Genomic DNA, 25,051 nt, shown 5'->3' with positions numbered 1-25,051 from the left:
GGGCATTGCATTCGTTGGAAATGTCTTGAGTAAAATGTCTCTGATTCAGACTGCGATGTTGAATCCGAGCGGACGATTTACACACAAGGTTTTTCAGAAACTAATTTTAATATTTTGTCGTCTGATGAGATGGTGCTTGACATTGTGATTTGTATCGAGTTCGTATTGGTTCCCTCAACAGAAAGCAAAACCCGAAAAAAACACTCAAGCATATATTTGCGCCGCAACAGCAGCAGCTTAAGTTAACAACCAGCTTGTCCTCCAAAGCATTTATGGGCTGGTTCCCACGGGTGTCGCCTTGCGGGTATGGCCCGCGCCAAGATCAGTAACGTTTGCTGAACACTTAAAGATAAGTGTGTTTTGAGTGAGGAAGAGTTTTTCCCCAGACGGTGCGTAGCCGGCGCCGGAAGCTCCTTGTGGTTGTGAAGTGAACTATGGAGGTTAAAAATTTTAACAAAGGTACGAATACCAGGCCTTCCATTCACGGCAAAAGCCTTGGGTGTCGAGTCACCTTCTGAAGACGTAGATGCGGAACTACAGGATGTTGAAGCGGGTACCTCAACCCTCATAACATGTTGAAAGTTCAGCATTTGTCTTCACAAAGGCAAGTGCAGGGCATGATTAGTTCTTTTTAAGATGGAACGAGGAGTTATAACCGGAGAAATGAAAGATGAGCGAATTTCTATCCAACGCGCTCAGTTCCTAAAATTGACAGCAATACCGAAGTTTCCAATGCTTACCACATATATTAGGTTTAACCAATTATTATCAGCTCAAGAACTAATAAACTCGTTACCAAAACCGGGTAGTATAAAAATGGTTCTTGAAGATGGTTTGCAAAACGCACCTCGAGTTCTTTAGAGCTCAAATCAGGTCCAGGCTCAAACAAATCATTTTTGAACCCTTCAGATATAGAAAATGGAATTGATTTAAAAATTAGTCAACAGAACTGTTTCAAACAATACAACCTTATCTATGTCAACCCTTTATGATGTTTCTGTTATGTTGCCAGTATCGATTGAAAGATCAAGGAAACTTTTGAATATAACACCTGATGATTAAGTACTTCGTAACTTCGTATATTTCACTTAATTTCAGGCGCCAAATTGCCGGCACCCTTATATTAAGCTACGGTTATCTTTATTTTAAAAGTTACATTTTTTGTAAGATAATCGTGACCAACTATAATGATCAATATTTCAGGAGGTAACATACTGCGAAATCAACACGACTCTGTTAAGGTCATTCATTATACAACCATTCCATTTGTTCATATTTCTTGTTGTAGGTCTTTTTTTGTTCGAATATCACAAACTAGATACACATATTGCTGAGGATTTGAGAGAACAGGCCTTAACAATAACCACATCCTTAAACATCAGAGATGTATACATCAAGGAAGGAAAGTTTGATGATGCATTGTTGATAACAGTTTCTGGCTTTCTATAGAACTAATGTCAATTGAAATGAGAATCCAATTTTTGCGTGACTGTAAACTACAGTTTGCTAAATCGACCTGATGAACCTTGGCAATCAATTTATCGGAATTCGTTCGGTATTTGCGGGAATCTACCTATCACGGCATTATGTATTAAATTGTTTGAAGACGTCTATAGAAAATGCTAAAATGTATTTGAAGAGAGTGGCCAAATAAGAACGGACATCTCCAATGAATGAATAAAGTTGGCGTTTTAATTGCTAAACCCGAATTTAGAATGTGATCTAATTCTTGCACCGTACTTCAAAAAGAAGAAGGGGACGGGAATCATTGCAGCGGCAAATAGACCTAGCAGTAATCCTGCCCAGCCAGTACCCATACCGCGGAACATGTAGCCAGCAAATAGAGGGAACGCGGCACCGAAGGCCGATCTCAAAAAGGTGTTTGCCGCCACAGCTGATGCGGCAACTAGCAGATAGGATTCAATGATGTAGTTTAAGCAAGGCAGGAAAATACCCATCAAGCCAAAACCTATAAAGGACCCACCAATTGTTGGACAAATCCAATGGATCTTTTTTGGGTAGTAACCTGTCCAGCAGAACCATAGAATCCCTATTGGGAACACGATCCCTGCATAGATCATTGGGTACAATCTCGCCTCTGGGACCAACTTACCAGCCTTTCTCACTCTTTTCAAATAATCGCCTTCAAAATACCAGATGAATGCAGCACAAACCAACATACCAATAATCAATGCAATGTAAGGCAGTTCACCATTTTCCCGGTATCCGTAACCCTCGACAAACACGATAGGGTACGCCTCCAGCATCAAGTAAAGGATACCATAAACGAACGAATTGTAAATCGTGATAATTAGTAAAGTTGGTTCGACACACAGCATGATCAAGGGTCTTGTCACCGTCTTTTGAATGATATCTTTAATGGACAGTTCCACACTTTCGTGTGCAGCGTGAATCCCCCAATTGTTGGTTTCCCGTCTCATTTGCTTTGCCTTACGAACTAGAATAATTGGATGGTGAGTTTCATCGTAAAAATAACTTAACAAGAGGAAGTTAAAACTAGCAAAACAGCCAACAACGTATTCCAACCATCTCCATGTAGTTCTCTGAGCGATGTAGGAACCCATGACTGGGGATAGAATAGGACCGACGAATACACCAAGTGAAAAGAGACAAATAGCTTTACCTCTCATATTTGTGTCGAACATGTCTGCGAAGGCAGCTGGCACAACAGCCATTGGGGCAGCACCGATTAACCCACCGAAAAACCTACAGATGAAAATAGTTTGTAAGTTTTCCGCAGTGGCTACGGCAAATTGGAATAAGGCGAACCCGAATGCAGCTATAACCAATACACCTTTCCTACCGTAGATTTCCGACAGTGGCGCATATATGATTGGGGATGCAGCAAACCCCAAGACAAAGAGGGTAATCCCCAGGATGGCAACAACTTGAATAACATGGTATTTTTCGCAGATTTGAGGAACAGCAGAGGCAAAAATACTACTCGCCATGGTAATACAGAGACAGTCCAAACATAAAACCACACAAATCATGACCTTCTTTTTCAACGACCAGTTGAACGGGTGCAATGGGTCGTTTGGTCCATCAAACGTTACAACATATTGCTCAGCATCCGGTAAAGCTGGAGGGTACGCTCTATCACCCCCCATGGGGAGCGTATTGGAGTAATCCACCTCGATTTTATCTTGTTCGTCGTACTGACCGGTAAGAATCTTGGACAGTCTCCTGTTCATATCAACCGCAGACTCAGCACGAGAAGTAATGGTGTCTGTCTTTTGAAGAGAAAGACCATCCAGGTGGTTCCCCGGTTTCTCACTGGTACCTTGCCCCGTGAATCCTACAAGATCGGAAACCATCGAACCAGGTGCAGAAGCAGAAGCAGAAGAACTCCCAGCAGGTGAGAGAGAAGAGGAGTCCTGGGACAAATCGTCTCTCTCTTTCTGGGTTACAGAAGAAACGCTGGTATGTTCGTTAGAATCAGCAGACATCTCGTGAGTGTGAAATATTTTGCAAAAGAAAACCCTTCACGTTCCTTCTGAAAAATATACCCGTGGTGATATTTGACTATTAGAAGTACCAGAAGGAAAAAAGAAAGGCGGTTTCTCTTAAAGAATCAACTTCAAATTGTTATCTATCTACGCAGTACCTCCTTATATATAGTGAAGAGGAAAAGAAAAAAAATTGCCAGCTAAAACAGGATGAGTATGGAGGCGGAACAGAGGCAATTTTTTAACCCGGTCTTTTTACCTTTTTCCATTGTTTTAGCTTTTCCGAAATTTGCTTTCTCCAAAAGATCAAAATACAGGAAAATGTAAAACGAGGGCCACATGTGCGGGCGTTTCTGTGCAGGGAGACTCAACACGTCGCGGAATTCGAATGATCTCTGCGACCCCTTCTAGAGCGCCTTTCTTCCACGGAAGTGCAGAATTGGGGAACTGCATCGTCACCTTGTCCCAATGCGGTAACTCGTTTCTGCTCAAACGGACCGACCACTTACTCTGCACCCCCCTCCAGGGCACTCCCCGCAGAAGCGTCCTGTGCGTTACGAGCCGTGGGTGTTGGGAACAGCCGTGTCCCCGGAGGATGAGGAGCTTAACGCTGCGGGGACAAGTAGTACGTCGTAAATATAGCCTCCGCTCCGGGTTGTGAGCGGGGTGGTGCGGGCACGTGCAGTTAACCAGTACGTACATGGATGGATACACACATATATACACAACATACGCAATCCGGAGCATCACAACGGTTGCGTCTCCCGCTTCAGCCATTTGTGCGTTATGCTACGCGTGGGGATAAACTGTACAATCTTGTCCCAGATCCGTGCGTGGTACTCGTTAATCTGGTGTCTTTCCTGTTTTGTGAGCAAATCGACGTTGATTAGTCGCCTACAGTAGGGAACCAATGTCATGTTTTCAAACTTCAAAAATTTCCGATCACCGAATTGTAAGTGTTCCGCCTCCTTGATTAGCATGTCGTTTTCAATCCTAATCCCGTACTCACCGTCCTTGTAGTAGCCAGGCTCGTTGGTGATCACATTGCCTGCCTGCAAGGGGAAGTTAGCCAAGTGTGGTCTAAATCCAATCCCGATGGGGCCCTCGTGAACGTTGAGGAAGGAACCTACACCATGGCCAGTGCCGTGCCTGTAGTCTAGCCCCTGGGACCAAAGAAACTGTCTTGCAATGACGTCGAGATTATACCCTGAGGTCCCCTCGGGAAACACTAATCTCTCTAGCGCCAAGTTCCCCTTCAGAACAAGAGTGTAGTTGTCAATCTCCTCCTGAGACGGCGTGTTGAAATGCACAGTCCTGGTAATGTCAGTTGTGCCTTCAAAAAATTGGGAACCAGAGTCGCATAAATATATCTTGGAGGGATCGATCATGGATGACCCTTCCTCTGGTGGTTCGTAATGAATTATTGCCGCATTGGCACCCGTCGCGGAAATGGTCGCAAATGAGTTACCTTTGAAATTTTTCTGGGTTTTCCTAATCTCAATCAGCTTCTTTGCAGCACGGTACTCATCGATTAGCATCTCTTTCGCATTCAATTCATTTTCCAACCAGGCAAAATATTGTACTAGACAGACCGCGTCCTTGACTTGCGCATTATGGGCACAGTTTATCTCCGTCGAGTTCTTCACAGATTTGAAAACGTCAATAGGTGAATGAATTATCTTGTACTGGGTTGCGCACACAGAACGGGCAAGTTGCCACGAAGACATATCCGGGATGAGAAATTCCGTTCTTTCTTTGTCGTTTTCAATTTCTAATGCAGACGCAGCACTGACCTCAAGATGTTCCCATATACTCTTGTACGGTTTAACTGAAATGTTGTTCTTTTCAAAGCACTGTTTGATATCGTCATTGAATGGATCATCGCAGAAAAGATTTGTCTCGTCTTTATTATTGAGTACAAGGTACGCGTTGAAAACGGGGTTGTATTCAATGTCGGATCCCCTCAGGTTCAATAGCCATGCAATCTCATCCAATGCTACAACAATGAATTCATGGTTTGGGGAGTTCTCAGACCCGAGTTCCCCTAATTGTTTGACCACGCGTTCCCTCTTCAAAGAAAATTCCTCACCGTGGTAAGCATGGTCCAGTTTTAACAGTTCGTTACGAGGTTTTTCAGGAACAGTTTCAAACTGCGGCCAAATATTATCGATTAAATTCTCATCAATAGGAACTAACTCAACATTAGCGCCAGTGCCGTGCATGCTCTCCTTCAGCAGCTTCAAAAATGCAACTACCTGTTCGTAGGAAATTAGTCTTGGGTCCACGCCTATTCTAACCTCTTTCCCTCCAAGGCCCTCCGACATCTCCTTAGCTTCCCGGATACACCATTCCTGCCACGAGAGTGTGTCGATACCTTGTCGCAACAGGGTCCAGTTAAAGTCCAGTTCCTGCGATGCTTGGTTGAAATACCTGCCATCTGTGGACAAGATGGATTTACCTTCCTCATGATCTTCGTTAAAATTCATTAAATCCCTGGTTATGCAAGCGACCCCTGCAGAGCCCGTAAACCCGGATATAAAACTTCTTCTTTGGTCGTGAAGGGATACGTATTCTGACTGGTGCTCATCCTCGCTGGGTACAATGTAGCAGCACAGTTTGTGCTTGGCCATCTGTTTCCTCAGCGCAGCAAGTCTTTTCGTAGTATTGACCTCTTTATTCGACTGGCATAACGAGTCTGAAGAATAGATGGAAAGGTCGTCACCGATAACGGACTCTCTCTTCTTGTGCCTTCTGTTATTTTCCATTTTCTTTAAAAACTGGGATGCTCTCCGCCCCTGCCTCGAAAGCAGTCCTGGCGAGCAGGTACAGTTATCACATGGTCTCGTGGTTCTCCCCGCTGAAGGTCGATGAATTAGACCTCTTGGGATCGTTGACGTGCCTAAAGTAGAGTTCATTCTTGGGTTTATTATCGAGGGGACGATGATTCAAAGACTACCACAAAAATAGAAAGAAAGAAAAGAAAACTTGTCTAGAAAGTGGACTGTAATCGGCTAGTGTGCAGTCGATGGATATATTTGAATGTGTCAAAAAAAAAGTAGGGGGGGTGAGTGGGCTGTTTTCAACAAGAGCTTATTGCGTGAGGTGATGAATTAAAAAAAACTGTTGCAGAAATGGTTACCTTTCCCGCTTTTTTCGACCTGTGTGAGTGTATGACCGATGATGATTGTATCTTTGTGTAATCCACGTAGCGTTTTGCGTGAATTAATCCCACTGTGTGTGACTAAAGATACTTCTTGTCGTTCAACTCGTCAACTCAACCCACTTTTCCACGGAACCAGTACAAACTACATTGATTTATAATCGTACAATGAAATATATTCTCTGTCTCTTCTCTTTTCTTTTCCCGTCTTTTGCTGCTCCTTTCTTTTTTGTCCTGACATTTTATCTCTTTGAGCTTCCCTTCCATTACGTTTTCCATCATCTGCCATTTGTCCGTACATTATGTCTGTTTCTGTTTAGGACAAAGACATTTTTCTCGGTTTTGCACCGGTGTTCAACCGGTTGTCAGGGTGACAAATACTTGACAGGCGGGTAACACAGAAAAAGTGAGTCCCCGAGATATCGGAAAACGTAGGTATGGGCGTTTGTAGCGGTAATGTCCGTTTTCTCAGCTTGCTCAAGTGCGTTTGTAACAGTCTTCTCTTTCATTGGCTGTCGGACCTCTGGAGGAACGGAAGAATTCCCCCTCGCCGTATACAACGATGTGATGATTCATCTTTGGTAGAAATATAGCACAAAAAACAAAGAGCAAAAGAACTGGCCGGACAATACCCGATATTAAGTTAGTCCCGGGATGTTTAATCGGTACTAGTTGTAATCTATATATATAGATATAGGTATATGTTTTGGGTGTAACTACCTCGAGTTTGTTCAAGTGACTTGAAAACGGCAAAGGTTTGAAAACACTACAACGTTAATAATGAGCTGTGCGGGCACGGCTAGTAATGCAAGTATACTGTTGAGAGGTTGCAGCAGAGTCTTCAGCACGCGTGCGATGATACGAAGAAGCACGATGCTGATGGACCCAGCCGGGTCAGCGTCATTGACATCGTCGTCATCGTCGTCGTCGCGGCCTGCTCCACAGTCTACCCCACAATTCAAGTTTATTATTCCTCAGATGACTCCTCCAAAGGCACCTCCCAAATTCAAGTGGTCTAGCCATTCGTTACCTTCAAAGGAGGCATGGAAAAGACAGGCTGTATTGCAAAAGGCGAAAGATGCAGAAATGGAGAAGAAACGCATAGAGGCACAGCAGTTGATTAAAGACGCTCAAACAACCACAAGCAGCGGGGCAGCGGCCTCTACACAGAAGAAAAAGAGGAGGACGCTAAGACCCCGTAAAGCAGTAATCTCGCTGAGCCCTAAAGCGATCGCACACTTAAAGGCCCTGCTCGATGAACCAGAGCCACGTATGATCAGGGTCAGCACAAGGAACAGGGGTTGTTCTGGGACCACTTACGATTTACAGTACGTAACCAAACCGGAAAAGTTTGACGAAGTCGTGGAACAAGATGGAATCAAGATAGTCATCGACTCAAGGGCGCTGTTCAGTGTCGTTGGCAGCGAGATGGACTGGATCGACGACAAACTGAACACAAAATTCGTCTTTAAAAACCCAAACTCAAAGGGAACCTGTGGCTGTGGTGAGAGTTTCATGGTATGATGCTCCCGGTAAAAGGGACCAACGTGCACGTGACCCCCACAGTCATCTTATTTATTGTATACACAGCAAAAGAAAACACATATTTATTATTACAGGTGGAAGAAGAGACTTCTGAGGTCCCAGTTGGGTGTAGCGCACTACACCAGCAGGTACTGTTAGTACCTGAAGCACCTAGTACGTTCTGGTAGAAAATGCTGTGTATGCTCTCAACGGGCGCCCCCTCTATCTTAATCTTTCTTCTTTCTTGATCTCGTTTTTTCTAGAAAATGCGAGAACCGAACGCGGGACACGGGAGTTCTAAAAAATATTGCAATGTCTGGAAAGACCCCGTATTTTCGAGCAACTGGTGACGGTGAGACATCTGAGACTGTACCTGTTCTAGAAGCTTTCATCAAGGGGTAATGGTAAGGTTCTGGAAGACTTGAGGGCTTGGCTTTGGTTGCTTTTACCGAGGCATTATTGCTGAAATTAAGTAGATAGTAGCCTTTTTTTCTCGTATATATAACAGAGACGTAGGTTACCATCTTTCCCTTTTGTTGTGTTGTGATATAGCTTTGTTCGTCTTCATCAGATAACAGTAACTACAAAACACAAGCACAACACGATAGCTAGTATGAACGACGAAACTCAATTCACAGAAAAGGCGTTGACTGTTTTGACTTTGGCTCAGAAACTGGCCGAGGATCATCAGCATCCACAACTACAACCTATTCATATTCTAGCTGCCTTTATCGAGACCCCCGAGGATGGGTCGATATCATATCTGCAAAATTTAATCGATAAGGCAAGATACGATTACGATGCGTTCAAAAGAGTCGTAAATAGGAATTTGGTCAAAGTTCCACAACAACATCCAGCACCCCAGCAGGTGACTCCAAGTTACGCTCTAGGACAGGTGCTACAGGAAGCAGTAAAGATACAGAAGCAGCAGAAGGATTCGTTCATTGCTCAGGACCATATTCTTTTCGCGCTGTTCCAGGATTCGTCCATCCAGCAGATATTCAAAGAGGCGCAGGTGGACGTGGAGGCGATCAAGCAACAGGCGCTCATTTTGAGAGGTAACCAAAAGATTGACTCTAGAGGTGCTGACACGAACACTCCTCTTGAGTTCTTAAGTAAATATGCCATCGACATGACGGAACAGGCCCGCGAGGGGAAACTGGATCCTGTCATTGGCCGTGAGGAGGAAATCAGATCCACCATCAGGGTGCTGGCAAGAAGAATAAAATCTAACCCATGTTTGATTGGTGAACCAGGTATTGGTAAGACCAGTATTATTGAAGGTATTGCCGCGAGAATTGTGGACAACGATGTCCCCACCATCTTGCAAGGGTGCAAACTGTTCTCACTGGATTTGGCATCCTTGACCGCGGGTGCCAAGTACAAGGGTGATTTCGAAGAAAGATTGAAGGGGGTTTTGAAGGAGGTTGAAGAATCGAAGACTTTGATCATTCTCTTCATCGATGAAATCCACATGCTGATGGGCAACGGTAAGGACGATGCCGCTAATATTTTGAAGCCAGCGCTATCGAGAGGTCACTTGAAGGTTATTGGTGCCACTACAAACAACGAATACAGATCGATCGTGGAAAAAGATGGTGCATTTGAGAGAAGATTCCAGAAAATCGAAGTACTAGAACCTACTATCAGACAAACCGTGGCCATCTTGAGAGGATTGCAACAGAAATATGAGATCCATCACGGGGTAAGGATCCTGGACAGTGCTCTCGTGACAGCCGCTCAATTAGCGAAGCGTTACTTGCCCTACAGGAGATTACCAGATTCTGCTTTGGACCTGGTTGATATCTCGTGTGCAGGTGTCGCTGTGGCAAGAGACTCTAAACCCGAAGAATTGGACTCCAAGGAACGTCAACTACAATTGATCGAGGTTGAAATCAAGGCTCTAGAAAGAGACGTCGATGCTGATTCCACTACGAAGGAAAGATTAAAGAAGGCTAGAAAGACAGAGGCCTCTTTAAAGGAGGATTTGGAACCCTTGATACAGCGTTACAACGATGAAAGAAAGGGCCATGAGGCATTGACTGCCGCTAAAAAGAAGTTGGAGGAACTAGAAAACAAAGCCACCGATGCAGAACGTAGATACGATACTGCGTCTGCCGCTGATTTGAGATACTTTGCCATCCCAGATATCAAGAAGAATATTGCTCAATTGGAGGAACAAGTTGCTGATGAAGCAGCACGTGTCGGGAGCAACTCTATGGTTTCCAATGTTGTTGATTCCGAGACGATCTCTGAGACTGCTGCGCGGTTGACTGGTATCCCAGTGAAGAAGCTTTCCGAATCTGAAAACGAGAAATTGATCCACATGGAGAAGGAGTTATCCTCAGAAGTTGTGGGCCAAACGGAGGCCATCAAAGCTGTCTCCAATGCAGTGAGATTAGCCAGATCCGGTCTGGCGAACCCTAGACAGCCAGCATCGTTCTTATTCCTTGGGTTATCCGGTAGTGGTAAGACTGAGTTAGCGAAAACGATTGCCGGGTTCTTATTCAACGATAAGGAGATGATGATCAGAGTTGATTGTTCCGAGTTGAGTGAGAAATACTCTGTGTCCAAATTACTTGGTACCACCGCTGGGTACGTTGGTTACGACGAAGGTGGGTTTTTGACCAACCAGTTACAGTACAAGCCATATTCTGTCTTACTTTTCGATGAGGTGGAGAAGGCACACCCAGACGTTTTAACTGTGATGTTGCAAATGCTTGACGACGGTAGGATCACCTCGGGCCAAGGTAAGACGATTGACTGTTCCAACTGTATTATAATCATGACCTCCAATTTGGGTGCCCAGTTCATCAACTCGCAGAAGGGTGCCAAGATCACCGATACGACCAAAGATTTGGTCATGTCTGCTGTGAAGGCACATTTCAGACCTGAATTCTTGAACAGAATCTCAAGTACTGTCATCTTCAACAAGTTATCCCGTAAGGCGATCCATAAGATCGTGGATATTCGTCTCCGGGAGATCGAGGCCCGTTTCGAGGCGAACGACAAGCATTACAAGCTAGACGTGACACCTGAGGCCAAAGATTTCCTGGCCAAGTACGGTTACTCCGACGATATGGGTGCGAGACCATTGAACAGGTTGATCCAGAACGAGATCTTGAACAAGCTGGCGATGAGGATCCTAAAGGGTGAGGTCCTCGAGAAGGAGACCGTGAAAGTGGTCATGCACAAGGGCAAAGAGCGTGGCACGGGTTCCTCGGAGGCGGAAGAGGAGAGGCTGGATGTCTTGGGTAATCACAAGGCAACGAAGGGAGGCCCCCAGGAAAACTACGACGACGAATACGAAAAGGAAGGCATGGACATAGATCTCGACTGAGACAAAGAAAGTAGCCGCCCTCCCCCCCTTCAGTAAGCACAACGCGTTAAATAAAAACTACGTATCTATACAATTATAAAAACGGAATAATTACGGAACGCCGGAAAAGAAAGAAAGTAATGTCCCGTTGCGGTAACACTTTGCTTTCAACAAGGACAGCGACAGCGGTGATGGTGACGTTATTTCTTCATTATCGCCGAGAAAGATCCGCAGCGGTTAGTTTTGGGCGGGGCGGGAAAAAGGTATTTGTAGTAAGACCTGACGGTCTGGACCCGGCGTTATTTTCTGTGCGGGGGGTTCTGCGGAGGTTCACTGCAAAGAATAGAAGAACAAGAAAAAAATAGTAGTTTTTAGGGGTGCGTGCATTGTGTGGAGACCGCGGTGGAGACGGCGGTACCCACACAATGCACGGATGCGGGCAATCGGGGGGCGGGGAGCATCCGTCCAATAACAACCGCACATTAGCCGCCATCGCGTCAGACGGGGCAGTTGCCTCCTGCCTAATTTTGTCTCTCCTCCTCCTCTTTCTCCGCTCCCAGATTTCATCCCCATAGTGTAGAATGCGCCTGGTTTTCTCATGGTGATAGTAGCGCGCGTTAGATGCGCACAGAAAACGGCGCAGACCCTATGGGTTCTTGACGGTGACGGATAACAGATACTACTCTATGCAGTTAAGAAAATTAAGTCTGTTTTGGAATAGAACCGCCGCTGGTGGCGTATAAATACCGAATGGAGATCTTGGTTTTTCTGATCTGATCTCTTCCATTTTCTCATTGTTTGGTGCTGGAAAGGTCTCTCTCTCTTTCTTTATATTCTGGTGTTCACGACGGTAACTTCTCACCGAACAGGATCTAAGTAATACATCTATATACCAAGAAGCTACTCTATAAACTGTAGGATATATTCATTCTGCAACGAACAAAAAAAATTTAGTACTAGAATAGGCTCTTCAGAAAAAAAAGCTGCTGCTATAAAATTTACTCTCCAGCTCTAGTGGGTAGATTAGCTTTTTAATTACTGTCTATTATATTTTATTCCACCCCCCCTTCCCTTATCTGTTGTTGTTTCCTTTTATTTTTTTTTAAGATACTAGTTTTTAAAAACAAGGGTATGGTTTTGGTGTCTGATTCTAATATCGGGATGCCCGTTAAGGATGTTGCTTCGACTCCCGTTAAATTAAATGAGGAGGGCAATTGTGTAATTAACGAAGGGATAAACGATTTATTACCAGATGTTTGTTCGTCCTTGGAGGAATCAGATGAGGATTCTGATTGTACCAGTTCAGACGGTGCTGACCCAGAGGGTAACGGTTCGCCCGAGGAGCGTGAAGGTTCTGAAAAGGACAAGAATGCCCCACTTCCACGTTCCGAGATTAACCCAAAATCAACAGTACCTTCAAAGACGAGCCACAACGATTTAAGAGGGAGACCTTCTGCTTGTGTATTTGTGGCAAGTCTGGCGGCCACATTGTCCGATGACGAATTGTGTCTCTCTGTTACAGAAAAGTTTGCTCACTACGGTGGCTTAAACGGTGTCAAAGTTTTGAGAGACCAAGAGAATAGACCATATGCTTTTGTTCAATACGCTACGGACAAAGATGCTAAGAACGCACTGAGAATGGCTCATGGTTCTAAATTAAACGGTAGAATAATCCGCTGTGAACCGGCAAGGGTCAACAGGACACTGTTCATCTCCTGTCACATGCCCACCTCCTTCGCCGACCTAGAGAAGTTTTGCTCAAAATTTGGTGAATTGGAACAAGTTGTACCTGGTAAGGACTCCGGTTTGCCCATTGGAAGGAAGAACCTTGGGTACCCAATAACAAAGTCTGCGTCATGGTTTATCCAATTTGTGTACAGAGATGATGCTATTAGGGCGTTTGCCAATATCAAGACAGAATTAAGTTGGAACGTCCAATGGGCTCAAAATGTAAACGTCCCCAAACACTATAACTTGGTTGCAAAAAGTCAAGACGAAGAAGGCTCGCCTGTACCAGAGATGGAAGAGGAGGAGAAAGTCTGTATTGACAAGAATTCAATCTTTGTGGGACAATTACATACAGACACAGACGAGGATTCTTTGAAAAGACATTTCAGCGTTTATGGCAATATCGTTAGTTTGACTTTGATACACAAAATAACAAACGTTTTCGCCTTTATCGAGTTTGACACGGAAAAAGCTGCCTCAGCGGCACTTGAGAAGGAAAACCATTCTATTTTTTTGAACAAAACAATACACGTACAGTACAAAGAGATTGGAGGGTTACATTCACGGAGAAATTCTAGAAGATTCAGTAACGGTGGGAAACCAAACAACAACTCATTCCATGATGACACAAATTACGGTACCCCTCAATTGAATCTGGCGCCACCACCTATAAACATGTACAGGCGGAGATCACATGCAAGCGGGTTACCACCATTCCGTGGATTTGCTCATGGCTCCCCCGGCAGTACCAAATCGTCAAACGGGTATCCAAGCTTTACTTACAATCCGAAAGTTGCACCTTATAGACGGGTGTCTTACCCAGAAAACAGAACCACTTCCAGTGACATGGGTGATCACACAAGAGAGAGGGAAAGAGATGACAAAGAGTTAGAGGAAGAGGAAGAGGAAGGAAATGAGGAACATGAAGAAGAGGAAGTCGATCCCGAAAGTGATTACCAAGAGGGAGACGGAAGCAAGGGCACAGATTCAATCGAAAATGATGGAGATATATCGGAGTCACAAAGTGACACCAACATGCATGATTATGGCTCCGCTGGTACAGCTACTGGTACTTCTACGACGACATATGATAGATCATCTGCAGGAAATTACCCACGTCATTTTAAGAGAAGGTACTCGTACAACGAGATGTTGAAATACAACAACGATCCTAATCTGCCACCTTATTACTTCCCACAGCACTACTACTACGCGCCGATGCCGTATCCAATGGGTCCACCGGGTACCTCTCATGGTGGCCAGCCATATTCAGTAGTTTATCCATTCCAACACCCCACTGGACAGCCATACATGCAACCACCAGGACCACCATTTGGCCCACCGGGACCACATTCAAACGGGAACATGATGCCGATGTCGGTCCCTAGAGTGATGCCACACGGAGTGCGGAAGTTTTCTGACCGTTCGCCTCCGTTCAGACCCGGAGAAAGCAATGAGGAAGTGGACAAGCCCTCCGTAGAGTTGCTTGACTATTAATCGGGGGGATTCCTCCGCGCCTAGAAGCAACATGGGTAGGTTGATCACTTGGCTGCATTTTTTCTTTGCTAACTATGGTTTTAATACATAAAGATTGTGTGTAAATGTAATTTATTCCCTTCTTTCCTTCATCTTAACCTTGGAGCAAAGACGGATAAGAAGAAGAAGAAGCATCAAAACATACGAACAAGACCACGCTGAGTGGTCCATATTGGAATAGAGTTGTGAGCCTTCTAATATTACATAGAAGCAATATAAAAAAAATATAGGAGAGAAAAACAAAGACACATATACAGAGAGCTTCGAAGGTAAGATCCAAAACAGATCGAGATGTGGGAGAGAACGATAGACAGTAGCTTAACTAGTCAATCGCCCAATGACCCCACCCCTCAACTTTCCGAACTCTTGGTCTACTCAGTTTTGCTTAGCCTCTGCAGCTTGAGGAGACAAAGTTGGCTTTGTCAATTGGTAGCTGGAAAGCTGGATCAGCTTGGTCTTTGTGAAATCGTAAGCCTTCTTGGCCACTGGTGGCACGGATGGGTGGCTAATGAGTCCGTCCAGTCTGACCCTCCATTGAGCGAAAGCTGCTCTCGAGTACTTCGAGTTCTCGAATCTGATTTTGATGAACAGAGAGTACAATGGGAACAGGATCCAAGATCTTCTGCACCAGACCAAGGCCTTTAGGAGAAGAATGACCTCAGTGGTCAATTCGACCCCCGCAACCCAGTACATGCATCTTTCGTTAAAGTTCTGGGTAAAGTTGGTCAGATTTTGGATGATACCGCTGTTCTCCCTTGTAAGCCCAAAGACGACTGGGAGGAAGTTGTTCTGCAAGTATCTGGCGAAGTGGAAGAGGGAGAAGATGATGTATGGGATGAGCGAGATGGTGAACCTAGGGGTGAACAGCCACACAGTTGCCAGAGCGAAGTACAGGATGTTCTCGTCAGTGAGCAAAGAGGCAGTGTCCCTTGGAACAGTTTTCAAAAAGTGCTGCTGGTAGATAATGATACCGAAGGAGTGCACCACGCCCAGGTAGACCAGTCTGTACAACCACTCCTTGAAGGTGAACATGTACAAGACACTGCTGAACAGGACGATGGCGTGGCCAACAAACCAGGCAAACTGCAGACTCTTGGCAAGTTTGACGAACCTGGCACCAGCGGCGCCGGCAGGGGCAGGCGTGGCCTTGGATTCAGTGGGTTTCCCAGATTGAGTAGTATCCATGACGTTGAATGTGTATGTCTAGATGTGGACAGTCCCACTGGGAAGGGAGAGAGACGTAGGGGAAAGTACGAGACGTGTCGAGCGAAGTTGTCCATTTTGTATGAAATTTTTCGTCAAAGGGATTTTTTTTTCTTCGCGGCGATGACGTGCGGAACCGGGTGATGATGAGGGGTTGGACCAGCGGGTGTGGGTGAAGGGTAGGTAAGTGTGAGGGCTGTCGGTGCTAGCGTACGATGTTCACTTCCGTTTCCTCTTCTTTACAACGAGATTTGTAAGGTCTACCGCTTTGCCCTCCGTTTGCTCGTCGTACTGGACCATTTGGCCGAGTGCCCGTTTCAAGATGCTGTCGAATTCTGGGTGCTTGACGCGGATGTCCTCGTTAGCGGACTCTGCATCCTGTAAGTCCTCCCGTAGGTCTTCCAGGAGACGGCGGTCTGCTGCGGCGTCCGCGGAGAGATCGGAGTTTATACGCTGCTCGAGCAGAGCAATGGCGCTCTCCACGAACCAGGGGTACTTCGTGTGCTGTGCCCATTTGGCTGCCTCGCACAGCCGCAAGTAGATTGTGATCATTTGGTTCAAGTCCTTTTCGCCCTCGATTGCGGCGAGGTACTGCCGCATACTTTCGTTGAAATCTTCCAACTCGAGGTGGCAGTCACCCTTCAGCAGAAACGCTTGGGTTTTCATTGCCGTTACTTGAGCGGGGGTCAGCGAGTCTAAGATGTCAATGACCCGTTCAAACACGTTCCCGTCAAATATACCTGCGAACAAGTCGTCGTGGGAATTTTCACCGTGGGAATCATCATTGGATGCATCGATATCTTCCTCCTCTTCCATGTCAAACTGGTACAGTCTTGTGTCCATCTCTGGGGCTGCACCATCAGCGTTGTTGTCAACATCGTCATCATCGCCATCTGCATCTTCACCGTCATTTTCACCATCATCACCGTCGTCCAGCTCCCCTTCCTCCTCCTCATCATCATCCTCGTCGTCATCCTGAGGCAGAATTGAATTGTTCTTCACACCGTAATTGAACAGATCTTTTGCAAACTCAAGGATCCCGCCTACATTCTGTTCACCACTGCGCAGCATCGCACTGAGCCTGCGGGCCCTCTCCTCCAGCTTCTCCCTCCATTCAGTAGCCGTGGTAGTAGTCGCAGATTGTCCCTCCATTGCAGTTTTCACTCTCAGTATTTGTACAGCCTCAAAAGCCAATCCAGTTACCAGTAGTAGACCAAGCCAAGAAGCCAAGAAGCCAAGCCAAGCGAACTGCACTGGCCTTTCGCAGTTGGCGAGTGAACCTCATCCCAACAGAAAAAAAAATCAATCGCGTTTCACGAAAAGTGTTTTTTTTACGCGTCATTTTCTTTCCTCGAGAGAATTTCGTCAATTCGAGGCCCCGATGGACTCGAAGATGACAGTCGTTCTGCTACATTGGTGCGTTAGCAGGAGGGAGAACACGCTTTGCAATTGACCGCACGTAACCAGTTCGAGAAAGGGCGTCACCACACGGAGAAAGAGAGAGTCATGAACTCCGTTAAGTTCACTACCGAACACAGCAGGGATGTATACCAGTACTACGTCAAGCTGAAGACGTACTTCGACATCACCGGACTGGACTTGCAAGACAGGGCCAGCTCCGCCAGAGCGAAGAAAGCCCGAGCCAAACTGCTGAAACTGTCCTCGCTGCAATTTTACGAGCTGAGCACAGACGTCACTGACGAGCTGCAGCGGCGGATTAACGAGGACCAGAACAAACCGGAGTATCTCTTGCCCAAAACGAGTTTCCACGTGAAAAGGAACCAGGCGCGGCAGAAACTGTCGAACTTGTCCCAGTTGCGGTTCAATGACCTGGTAGACGATATTCTGTTTGAAATACAGCGGCGCGAGTACCACTTGCCCTCCTCTGTGCAGAACGATGAGGCGGACCAACGGGAAGAACATTCCAACAATGCCAACTTGCCCAGTGGTCAGAACGGTGCCACGGGAGTCGCATACGATATAGATAATATAATGAGCCCGAAAGTGGGAGACCCAAGTTTCCTCGCACCTTCTACACCCACTGCAGCACACCCTCCAGTGATTCTGGCAGGGAACCGCAATTCGGACGAACCGGAGAGTCCAAGCTTTAATTTGGACACACTCAAGGACATCAACGACGAGAAACATACAGCAGGTTTTAACGCTGGACCGGTTATGGGAGACTCCACAGAGTCACCACAGCTTAAGAGCTCCCCAATAATACCAAGGATTAACGTTTCTGAGTCAGACGCCGGTACGGAAACAGACACGGGGACGATGGGGAGTCTGCCTCCAGCTACAAGCACCATTCAACAATCTGTTATTATACCACAAAAGGCCTCGATAGACTGGTCTTCGTCCGATGAGAGCGATAATGAAGCGGATGCTCCTAAACACGGAGAGGTGAACAAGGGTGCTGTTTCGAAGGAAACAACGAATTACGAACTACCAAGCGACGATACTCGAAAATCGGGGCAAAAAGATTCACCTCCTCAAGAAACTGCAAGAGATATACCGTTGCCGGATGCTACCGGGTTGACTTCCCAAAAGCTCTCATCCAGTTCTCCTGATGATCATCCTGTTGAGATGACGCAGAAAAGTACAAGAGTTCCTGATCTCGCCTTCGCAGACGATTCTTCCCTCAATATACCATACCAGGACAGCGGCTTTGTTGGCGATGACGATTCCCCACTGAAGGCAAAGACAGAATCCAACTCGGCCTCGAAAACTAAATTGAAAAGCCCCACAGACGCGGATTTAGGACTTCAATTGCAGGTCCCGGCACCACCACCCGTGGACACCGTCGAGAGGAATGACGTCCCTGTATCTTTAGCCAAGGACACAAAACTTTCGCAGCCAGGGCACGATGAAAGCATAAGTCATCTGCAGAAAGAACTTTTGAAACTCAACACGCAGATCGGGGACCTATCGATAGAAAACGAAAACTTGAAGCAGAAACTTTCGGAATCCGAATTCAAACTGAGGATGAAGAAAAATGGGAAAACTACCAAAAATTATGAAACTTTTTTCGAGGTTGAAACTTTGTTAAATGAAAAGTCTGTTCAGAAACACATCTCCAAAAATGGTATCATTCCGATTGACTTCGTCACGAAATTGCATAATTTAATCACAGAGCTATTCGTATCCCTGAACACCGGTCATAATAATGAAGAGAACGAGAACAAGAATAAGAACAAAATCCCACAACACAAGGGATTTGGCGAATTTCTTTTCCGATTGGTGGCACAGATTTCAGGATTGGTGTCGTCGATTATTGACTTGGTGAAATTAATAAAGGACTGTTCGGATCTGTGTACTTTACTAAGAAGTTCCATGTCGCATGCGATAAACGCCATACGGTACTACTCACTGTACGAGAGTCTACTACCGAAGGTTATTGTTTTCGCGTCCATATCAGAGGTTGCCTTTGCAGTATGCCAGATTATACAGACCGCAAAAATTACTTCTGTACCGGGACTGGATCTTGTGCAAGAGAAAAACAAGCCGAGCCCAAATGCTGCGAAAAGTAAAGTAGAAGCGGAGGTCCGGAATATTCCTGGAACACCTGTCTTAGTAGACAGAGAAGAACTCGCGTCCACATTTTCCGAGCCAACGGCTCAGAGGGAACCCAAGCCCACAGATTCACCAGTTAAGCCTCTGAGGATCATCGAAAAGGTAATCAACAGTCCCGTTTTGAAACCCCAAGGACCCCGTAGCACGATGAGGAAGCCGTCTGGAAGTGGTTTGGTTTCTTTAATGTTAGACAACAAAAGGGTCAGTTCTCCATCTTTGAAAGTGTCATCAAATCAATCATCTGAGAAAAACCTATCCAATCTTTCTGGACAATCCATTTCCGCGAAAGATGACGTAGAAGCCCCTGTGAAGGACAAGAACGAATTTGATAAAAGTGGGGCAACTTCCCCAACGCTTTCTGACTTAAATTTACTTAAGGAACCATCCTCTTCTATTGACAGTGTGACTGAACAAGAAATGGGGAAAGCAAAAGAGACAAGTGCAGCATCTGCTTCTGAAAACACACCCGCAGAAAAACCGGAAGACAGTAATAGGCTAACTAAGGAAAGTCCCAAAAGTAACGTCACAGCACTGTCTTTAACTGAACCCTCAGGACCAGCGAAAAACGTTGCCGATAAGCTATTTGACAAGTTGAATAGCATTTCTCCAGACAGAGAAATACGATCAAACTTCTCCGACGACAGCGATGACGAAAAGTTGGATATATTGGCTCTGAAGAAATCCATGGGGCAGGATTATACCACGAAGGAAGAATCTGGGCCAGTCGACTCTGTTCCAAAGATGAAGCCAATCAAAATCAACAAATTGGAGAGCAGTTCTTTGAGACGTGTTGATGTTTCTAATGGTGGCGGAGCAAAAGGTCTTGGGATAACTATGAATAGCGAGACTAAAAAACAACCTACCAAAAGACAGGATGAACCAATCGTGAGGAAGCAAGATGAAGCGGCTCCACAGGAAACGCCGACTGTACGTGTTGAAAGCAAGACAAACCCTGCCTCGCATCCAAATGGCCAGGAAAACCTCAACCTGTCTCCCGTGATAAAACAGGAGAACGAAGATGATTTGAATATCAGTCATCACTCCTCTGAGGCTAGTGACAACGACGATAGCTACCAGTTTGCACCCTTAGAAAAGCGCGAAAAAGTGGATGAACCGCGTACCTCGATCAAAGAAGAGTCTCCGAAGATCGGGCTAATCGCGGGCAACGCGAACGACAAGGAAAATAGCTCCGGTGAAGAATACACGGATGACACTGATAGTGAAGAGGACGAGGAAGAGGTTGATTTTGACGTAGATGCCTTTGATATTGAAAATCCGGATAACACACTTTCTGAATTGTTGCTATATTTAGAGCACCAGACTGTCGAGGTCATTTCGACCATCCAGTCGCTGCTAAGTTCCATCAAGGAACCCAAGTCCACGAAAGGCAGTCTGCGGAAAGAGTCTAATGCCATAAACCAGGTGATAGGCCAGATGGCGGACGCTACGAGTGTTTCTATGAATCAGAGCAGAAATGCGAACTTGAAGAAACACGGGGGCTGGGTTGTACAAAGTTTGGAGGATTGTGCGCGGAGGATGACAATTCTGTGTCAACTTTCCAAAGACGGTGTATTCCAAGAGGAAAGTAGTGATAATGATTACGCTGACAAGAATTTCAAGCAAAGATTGGCCGGTATTGCCTTTGATGTTGCGAAGTGTACGAAGGAGTTGGTTAAATCGGTAGAGGAGGCCAGTCTAAAGGAGGAGATAGACTTTTTGAACTCTAAGTTGGAGTAAGTTTAGAGTTGGACAATCGTGTAAAATTTATTTTTTTAGTATTTTTTAATAGAAGTGATGTCGTTCAACTGAGCGGATCTCGCAAAAAAATATAATCTAAGAGAGGGTATAATTATTATATGTGAAGAAGAGTATACTTGTCGTCTCTGTGTATTGTAGAAAAACTAAGTACAGTTATAAGATGTTGTCTGCTTTGAAAATGAGCAGATCAAATATATAATACTTAACTCAGAAATGCCTGAAAAAGAAATTTTAGATTGATTGAATCAGAAAACAATAACAATGACGAACAAGAGCATTGCAATTAGTTTCAAGATTTGGTCCTCCTCTCTCCTTCTTCCCATAGTTGTCCTTCCTGTTCCTGTTCCCTGCCGTCCTTTCCTGTGAATATTAATAGCTTGAAGTTACCGGTGTACTGTTAAAATTAGTGATCCCGTCGTCCCATATGCCCAAGTTGAACCATTCGTGTTCGAGTGCCTCCCTTGCCGTGATACGTTTCGTTGGGTCGAATTCGAACATCAGTCTCATGAGGTCTACGAACCAGTACCAGAACAAGAAAGTTTCCTTGCCTATGGAGTTGCGCACGCCGAACGTGCCCTTTACTTGGCTCCAGTTCTGGTCTGGCGTGAGGTTCCAATTGATGGAAAATTTCTCGTTTTGGTAGTCCCTCTTCAAAAATTTTGAGACCATTATGTCCAGTCTCTCTGAGGAGTCTGTGACCCTCTTGATCGATTTGAGTGTTGTGACCGTTTCTCCGTTCTTGTTGACCTCTGGCCACATTAATTGCCCCGTTCGTTTATTGAAATGTTTCAACACTGTGGTGTACAGGTCCCCCGGGAGGTTCCCCAATTTATTTTTGTACTTGAAGAACATTTTGTCGACCATTTCGACGGGGAACGCGACGCCATTGATACGTTGCATCATTGCCAAGTGTTCAAAGTTTTCGTGGATAGGGTATAGGGATTCTCCGATGGCGAGTTCGATAAGGACGCACGCGAGGGACCATATGTCGCAAGGGTACGACCAACCCAGGCCAAAGACGATCTCTGGTGCACGGTAGTGTCTTGTCGAGATGACTGGTGGGTGGTACTCGTCGTGGAACACGGCGCTGCCGAAATCTATGATTTTGATCTCTGGGTCCTTCAAGATTTTCCTTTTGCCCCCCGAGGCGATGCGTCTTCTGTTGCTTAGGGAGTTGACGATGTCATCCGGCAAGTCGTACTCGTTGTACGATTCGTCGCAGATGAGGATATTTTCCGGCTTGATATCTGTGTGTATGATCCCCAGATCGTGTAGGAAGGACACGGACCTTATGAGTTGTCTCGCGATGGCCTGTATATGGGACCCGGGGAACCTAGCCACCCCGTTGGAGCACATGAAATCGTAAATGGATCTCCCGTATAGGGGTGACACGAGGCATATGTGGTCCTTGTAGTCGAAGAAGTCGGTGAGTAGCAAGCACTGGAACTTCCCGAAGGGGTCGTTCTGCATGATCTGTGCGAGTACTCGTAACTCTGTCTTTGCTGCCTCTCTGTACCTGTCCACGGATCTTATAATTTTAACGGCCACGTATGCGTTAGCAGCGTTATCGAAACACTTGAGCACTTTGCCGAAGGTGCCCTGCCCGAGAAGGTCCACTGAGACAAACCTCCCGTTACTGCCAAACACGTCGTCTCTCCTGTATATGTAGTGACCGTCTTTATCTGTGGCGAAGTACTTCGAGTTGGCGGACAGTCTCTTCTGGGTGCGTGTCACAGGTGGCTGCGACGTGGGCTGTGGCGACAGCGAGTGGCACACTTTCAAGTTGACGCCTCTGTTCCCCTCGAGAGTCTTTGCTGAGGACCCTGTCAAATGCAGCAGTTCCTCCTGAGTCTGTACTCTTGGCGGCAGTTCCAAGAGGGCGTCGTAATTGAGTTTTGCATGCGGCAGTTGTGGCAGCGAGATCGTCCTCTGTTTCTTGTATTTCGGGGTGTGGTACTCTGTGGTGAAGTTAGTGTTATAGTCGGCAAAGAAGGGTTCCACGGCGGGCTGTTTCTTAATAAAGATCAGATCGTCGTCGTCGTCGTCGTCACCGTCGTCATCATTATCGTTATCGACGACACCGCCGTACTGCTGCTTGGTCACGTGATTCGCGTACGAATCAGCCAAGAGCGGGTGCCCGCCCGCCTCATCGTCATCGTCGACAATCGCCATTTCGTTGAAGTACCTGTCCCCGTTGATCTTTGACTTCAAGGGTAGCTGCCCAGCAGTGGTAGCGTCGTCATAGACGCCCTCGCCGTCGTATATTTCGTCCAGGAACGAGTTCCCCGCGCTGGGCAAGTTCACCTGTCCAGCAGACACGTTCCCGTCATTCCCGTCCCTGAGGTTATTGTTCAAGTACGAGTTCTGTTTCGCCAGCATCTGTTCCAGCAGAGTAGTAGTAGCAGCAGCACTGTTCCCCATCGTGTTCGCTGATATGTATTGTATGGAGGGGGGGGGGTCACACCACTACGCACCGATGAACACTAGGCAGACTCCTTCGACAGTTCCAAACGTGTATCGTGCACTCGAGTGAGACTCGCAGAGTGAACAAAAATCGCATTTATAGCCCAGTCTTCAATAAGTCAGAGCGAGCGGGCGACAGGAGGGGTCGAAAAGGACGAGTATACTGAGAATGCGCTGAAATTGAAATTGAGAACTGACGGTTCTTGCGTCGGTTGTGCGGAAAAAGCAACCGGTGGGGGGGGGGGTGTTCGTGCGGCGGTTTCTGGGCGCGAGGGCGCGCGAGAGGGGTGACTCGGTGTTGCGTAGCGTGCTGTATAGTACGGGGGGGGGTGGCGTAGAAACGGCCGCGAGGGCGGGGGCCGTATTCCGGGGTTCGTGGGCCCGGGGGTTTGGTGCGGGGGTGGTCTGGGGGTGGCGCACGGCTGTCGCGCGGCAGCCCGAGGTGCGCCCAGTCGTCGCGGTCCATGAGGCGGTGCTCCATTCTGCAGCGGAGGTACTCCTTGGCGAGCAGGCGGCAGTTCGGGGCGTTCTCGTTGTGCACGAGGCGCATGCAGCGGAGGTACGCGGCCATGGCGTCGAAACACTCGCCGTCGTGGTCGAGTGGGAAGGAGCCGCGCTCTGGCGGTGTCGGGGAGAGCGCCCTCAGCGCGTTCCCAGGGTTGCCGGACATCGTTGGGGTGGGGTGTTTGGGTAGGTGTGGGTCGGGTTGGGGTAGGTTATGGATTATAGTCACCGTAGGGGTGTCTGGCTAGCCTCTGCACCGTTACCTGTGCTAGCTTGTGTCTTGCTCGGTTTACCGTGATGTTCTCTCTTCTCCCTCTCTTGTCCCCTTCGCTGTTGTTTTTTTTATTTTTTCGTTCGGGTCTTCCCCCCGCGGTCACATGACCGCGGGTCAGCGTAGACCTGGTGCGGGATTGAAATTTGCAACTGTATATCACGTGACTGCGGAATTGCACCTGATAGGATAGTGCTAGGTACGTGCTGGAAACGCTATAACAACAGGGTCTTCCATGAACATTCTCCCCAGTCCAGCAAACTTTGGATAGCTCTACTGAAAGGGCTGTCCAAAAGAAGGTCAAAAGTAGTGCTAAACCTGATGACGTGTCTCATTGGCGGTGGTGTTAGGACTGAGCTATTTCGTTTTTGACTCTAGATTAATCATGTTCTGCAGTGCGACATCACGGCCACATTATACACTTATAATGGTGAGAGCAGTGATACCGCACCGTTTCGGCTCATTGTGGGCAGGCGCTTGCCAGAATGTAAGAAATTGTTTAGTAGAAAAAGGTCTCGAACCATATTAGTGCGATGGTGAGA

At 46.5% G+C, this 25,051-nt stretch overlaps 10 protein-coding genes across 10 annotated transcripts; 4 read left to right on the top strand and 6 right to left on the bottom strand.

The window, feature by feature from the left end:
• Positions 1–1,691: 1,691 nt before the first annotated feature.
• Positions 1,692–3,470, bottom strand: TPO1 (polyamine transporter TPO1; the record flags this gene model as incomplete). Its single annotated transcript, XM_022609997.1, has 1 exon — positions 1,692–3,470. One exon carries the CDS (start codon positions 3,468–3,470, stop codon positions 1,692–1,694), a length of 1,779 nt encoding a protein of 592 aa, XP_022466337.1.
• A 746-nt stretch (positions 3,471–4,216) lies between these two features.
• On the bottom strand, positions 4,217–6,385 carry FRA1 (aminopeptidase P; the record flags this gene model as incomplete). The annotated part of the gene is made up of 1 exon (XM_022609995.1): positions 4,217–6,385. One exon carries the CDS (start codon positions 6,383–6,385, stop codon positions 4,217–4,219), a length of 2,169 nt encoding a protein of 722 aa, XP_022466336.1.
• A 1,100-nt stretch (positions 6,386–7,485) lies between these two features.
• Positions 7,486–8,154, top strand: ISA1 (Fe-binding Fe/S cluster assembly protein ISA1; the record flags this gene model as incomplete). Its single annotated transcript, XM_022609994.1, has 1 exon — positions 7,486–8,154. The coding sequence occupies one exon, from the start codon at positions 7,486–7,488 to the stop codon at positions 8,152–8,154; it is 669 nt and encodes a 222-aa protein (XP_022466335.1).
• Positions 8,155–8,767: 613 nt separating this feature from the next.
• Positions 8,768–11,494, top strand: HSP104 (chaperone ATPase HSP104; the record flags this gene model as incomplete). Its single annotated transcript, XM_022609993.1, has 1 exon — positions 8,768–11,494. The coding sequence occupies one exon, from the start codon at positions 8,768–8,770 to the stop codon at positions 11,492–11,494; it is 2,727 nt and encodes a 908-aa protein (XP_022466334.1).
• A 1,110-nt stretch (positions 11,495–12,604) lies between these two features.
• RIM4 (Rim4p) lies at positions 12,605–14,698 on the top strand (the record flags this gene model as incomplete). The annotated part of the gene is made up of 1 exon (XM_022609992.1): positions 12,605–14,698. The coding sequence occupies one exon, from the start codon at positions 12,605–12,607 to the stop codon at positions 14,696–14,698; it is 2,094 nt and encodes a 697-aa protein (XP_022466333.1).
• Positions 14,699–15,112: 414 nt separating this feature from the next.
• POM33 (nucleoporin POM33) lies at positions 15,113–15,922 on the bottom strand (the record flags this gene model as incomplete). The annotated part of the gene is made up of 1 exon (XM_022609991.1): positions 15,113–15,922. The coding sequence occupies one exon, from the start codon at positions 15,920–15,922 to the stop codon at positions 15,113–15,115; it is 810 nt and encodes a 269-aa protein (XP_022466332.1).
• A 237-nt stretch (positions 15,923–16,159) lies between these two features.
• HIF1 (Hif1p) lies at positions 16,160–17,092 on the bottom strand (the record flags this gene model as incomplete). Its single annotated transcript, XM_022609990.1, has 1 exon — positions 16,160–17,092. The coding sequence occupies one exon, from the start codon at positions 17,090–17,092 to the stop codon at positions 16,160–16,162; it is 933 nt and encodes a 310-aa protein (XP_022466331.1).
• A 354-nt stretch (positions 17,093–17,446) lies between these two features.
• On the top strand, positions 17,447–21,250 carry SPA2 (Spa2p; the record flags this gene model as incomplete). The annotated part of the gene is made up of 1 exon (XM_022609989.1): positions 17,447–21,250. One exon carries the CDS (start codon positions 17,447–17,449, stop codon positions 21,248–21,250), a length of 3,804 nt encoding a protein of 1,267 aa, XP_022466330.1.
• Positions 21,251–21,640: 390 nt separating this feature from the next.
• KNS1 (serine/threonine protein kinase KNS1) lies at positions 21,641–23,692 on the bottom strand (the record flags this gene model as incomplete). Its single annotated transcript, XM_022609988.1, has 1 exon — positions 21,641–23,692. The coding sequence occupies one exon, from the start codon at positions 23,690–23,692 to the stop codon at positions 21,641–21,643; it is 2,052 nt and encodes a 683-aa protein (XP_022466329.1).
• Positions 23,693–23,831: 139 nt separating this feature from the next.
• Positions 23,832–24,404, bottom strand: COX19 (Cox19p; the record flags this gene model as incomplete). Its single annotated transcript, XM_022609987.1, has 1 exon — positions 23,832–24,404. One exon carries the CDS (start codon positions 24,402–24,404, stop codon positions 23,832–23,834), a length of 573 nt encoding a protein of 190 aa, XP_022466328.1.
• Between the last annotated feature and the right edge of the window lie 647 nt (positions 24,405–25,051).

The sequence above is a fragment of the Huiozyma naganishii genome, chromosome 9, assembly GCF_000348985.1.
Source record: "Huiozyma naganishii CBS 8797 chromosome 9, complete genome".
In the NCBI taxonomy this organism is placed as follows: domain Eukaryota; kingdom Fungi; phylum Ascomycota; class Saccharomycetes; order Saccharomycetales; family Saccharomycetaceae; genus Huiozyma; species Huiozyma naganishii.
This window is presented reverse-complemented; position numbering and strand designations above follow the sequence as displayed.